Source organism: Branchiostoma belcheri, unplaced genomic scaffold (assembly GCF_001625305.1).
Source record: "Branchiostoma belcheri isolate BF01 breed outbred unplaced genomic scaffold, Haploidv18h27 scaffold19, whole genome shotgun sequence".
Lineage (NCBI taxonomy): Eukaryota > Metazoa > Chordata > Leptocardii > Amphioxiformes > Branchiostomatidae > Branchiostoma > Branchiostoma belcheri.
In genome coordinates, this window is record NW_017803379.1 from 3,281,318 (window position 1) to 3,284,485 (window position 3,168).

At 44.7% G+C, this 3,168-nt stretch overlaps 1 protein-coding gene across 1 annotated transcript in view; it reads left to right on the top strand.

The window, feature by feature from the left end:
• The first annotated feature begins 2,350 nt into the window (after positions 1–2,350).
• LOC109467825 (glutaredoxin domain-containing cysteine-rich protein 1-like) overlaps positions 2,351–3,168 on the top strand; it is a 9,063-nt gene continuing 8,245 nt past the window's right edge. The window contains exon 1 of the mRNA XM_019765902.1: positions 2,351–2,907. Coding sequence (XP_019621461.1) covers positions 2,383–2,907 — 525 coding nt within the window. The 5' untranslated portion in view covers positions 2,351–2,382. The remainder of the gene's footprint in view (positions 2,908–3,168) is intronic.

Below are 3,168 nucleotides of genomic sequence, written 5' to 3' on the forward strand. Positions count from 1 at the left end.
AACAAGTTCTTGGGCTCTTCCTTCAGTTGTTCTAGTTGAAGTCTTTCTTTTTCTTCCGCGTCAAAGTCTCCGTCGACCGTAGGGTTGCCCTGAAGACGCGAGAACAGCCACTGAAGGCTCGTGTTGTTCTCGTTGTCTTGGGTCATGGCAATTCGACCCAAAATCTCCTTGTCGTCCTGGTCCAAGCATTGCCACTCTGTCTCTTTTTTCGCCATTTTGTGATCCTCATTAGAGGAATTCCACCTCCCTGGTTACAATCCTTTGGTGAGCCTGTTGTTTACGGGATGCTTGGAAGGCAATTTGCGGAGATTGTAAGGTACAACGAGCCGAAACCCTACTTTAACCACAGCAGAGTGCGCGTATGCGTCCTGATGACTAGACTACTACTATATGTTGTCTGTTGGCTAATATTTTATAAACACCACCCAGTGTCAGAAGCCGTCCAACAGGTTTGCGGGGTGGATCGCTACCGGCATTTTTGGCACAAGGGGAGGGTGACCTTTAACTGATTGCAGTCGATATTTCTGTAAGGCATGTATGGTGCAGGGATCTTGACGGATTTTAGCACTTCCCAGATGACATAGCTACATATGTAGGCTCCGTGTAATCTCGTGTTGTGGGATACTAGTATTGGTAGCCTGGGTGTCATCCTCTTTAACCGTTCCCTAATGTCGCTGGCTACCCCACCCTGGCACCGAGGCTAGGATATTGGTGTAGTCGACAAGTATCTCGCCCTGTCACCTAACTATAATCTGACTTTCCTTATCATGTCACAGGGCTCGACTTCGAAATATCTTTACCTCCATGATCCGACCCTCCAAATGTCTTGTAGTGAAGTGTCATCACTCGCGTTCTTGGTGTGTGCCTTGATTGATTGGTCAAAGGCGCCTCTTGCGGTCACGACAATAACTGCACCTGGTAACAAAATCCACTTTCCGAAATGTGAGAAATCCCTCTGCATTACCGTCTGTTTCTGAACATTTTCTGAATCTTCAGAATCTGACCTACGACTTACCTATAGATCGCAGTGTCTGAATATCTTTATTCAATAAAAGATCAAATCAGCCTACAGACCGCCTTTTATTGAAGTCACGAGGGGAGAGGTCAGAGTCGGACAAAATGTATATCAAAGTTATACATGTATATTATTAGGATTTAAACATCAATTAAAGGCTTGATAAATCTATACACTTCTTAAAAGTCAAACTGTATGTTTCAGTCAAAATATATAAAGCACCGGCCACAGTTTAACAAAACTGGCTGTAATTGGGATGTGTTTGTCGGTTCTACATCAGCAAATTATAAAGTGGTTTTGATAGAACAGTCTCGGTTCCTTTGTCTCATTTGCCCGGTAGGGTTTTAAGCACACAAACGCAATCCGCATAACCATGTCTCTCTGTGCCGTGCTTTAGTCTCTATTATTTCGCACGTCCCAAAAAGGTACCGCCAAGCCTTCTGACAGTAGGACCCACCCAATGTGAAGTACCCTCCAAGCAGAGGTTTCGGCTTCGGCTGATTTTTGACGTGTTTTTAGGCGTCATAGCCGTATCATGTGTGATGACTTTTAACACTAGTAGTAGTGTTTGGTTTGTTGATAAAACGTAGAACAAATCCGGCGGCCTTGCAGTAAAAACTGATACCATAAAAGTAACGCAATAATTTATTATCATAGTACAAATATATATACAAACAACATTCAATAATGTAGACGTGGTTAACAGTTATCACAGTTCAAGTTAAAGTAGGGTTTCTGTCCGAAATCAAAAGGCAAGTTTACTGTCCACCACGAATAACAGTTCAGTTTTGTAACTCGACCAGGACTTTTTGGCCAGCGTAGGTTTTGCAGTCGTGGTGCAGCGTCTAGTACCCCTGGCTCCAGAGAACTTTTACCTTTACTCTCCTGAGGTCACCCACACGCCTACAGTAAACACTGGCTGCTAACATGTTGCTACTGATGTTTATGCAACGCCGTAACGTAATGAAGAATATCTGTTTGTGCTATGATACATACAGTAGAGAATGCGATTGTTTGATCTACAGGAGTTGCCTGCATGCTACGCGTTTTGCTTTGATAATCGTGTCGAGGACACAGACTGCTGTTTTCATGATCAATATTGCCTCATGAATATTTAAAGCGACCAACTGACAGGAAAGGTCATTAATTTACCTGCAGCACAGTTATAGATATTTGTTAAAATGTGCATAATTTCAACAGACAATGGAGTAATCAACCCATGGCTTTTAATCTTATAATTGTATACGTTGAACTATCTAAAAGGAAACTTAAAGGACGGATATATCCTTTAAAATGCTGTATTCGTAACGCGTCTGATGCTAGGTCCGCTATTCTTTCCTCCCGTTAAGGGGTCGTAATATTTAAACATGATCGGAACGGGTTTGTACAAGCGATTGTCTGGGCCGCACCACCAACCACTCAGTACACCAGCGAGAACACCGCCACATAAACACAGCATGAACAAGCTACGCTTCAAATGGGGCGGGAGCGGTGCCGAGAAGAAAGACAAGGAGCCCAAAAATCATTACGTGAACGGCGGAGACCACCACTACAGCCTACAGCCGGACACGGGGGAATATTGCCAGTCGGACCCGCCGGGTACCGTACAGACTAACGGAGACGTACCGGGAGACCATCCCCGGAACTCCCGGCTCCAACTCTCACCTGCCGCCGCCTCACCTGCCGGCTGGACCTACTACGTCACGCAGACATCACAGGAGGAAGGAGAAGGGGAAGACGAGAACAGACTCTTGAGTTATGTCGGGAAGAGAGACTATTCGGGCGGGGTGGAGGACACGGAGATTGTGAGCAGGAACGGGACGGTACGGGGGGTGAAGAACAGGGTACGGGCGGGGCTGGCGCACTTCACTTCCCTCACACAAGGAGCGCAGGTAACCATACAACTTTTCAATAGTTATCTAGCGGTTAAAATACTCCCCAGAGCACAAGTTTTCCGTTATTTCATGTGAGAAATGTGTCATTTCAGTAAACGTTTTGAAGCTACGAATCTAGAGCTAGCCCACAAATATTCAACAAAAGAAAAACACGCATAAGGAAGTTACAGAACACAAAAAAGCCCAAGTAATTACGTAATCACAACACAATGGAAGTGAAATTACTACGGACCAGACTATTCAAAAATCAAATACATT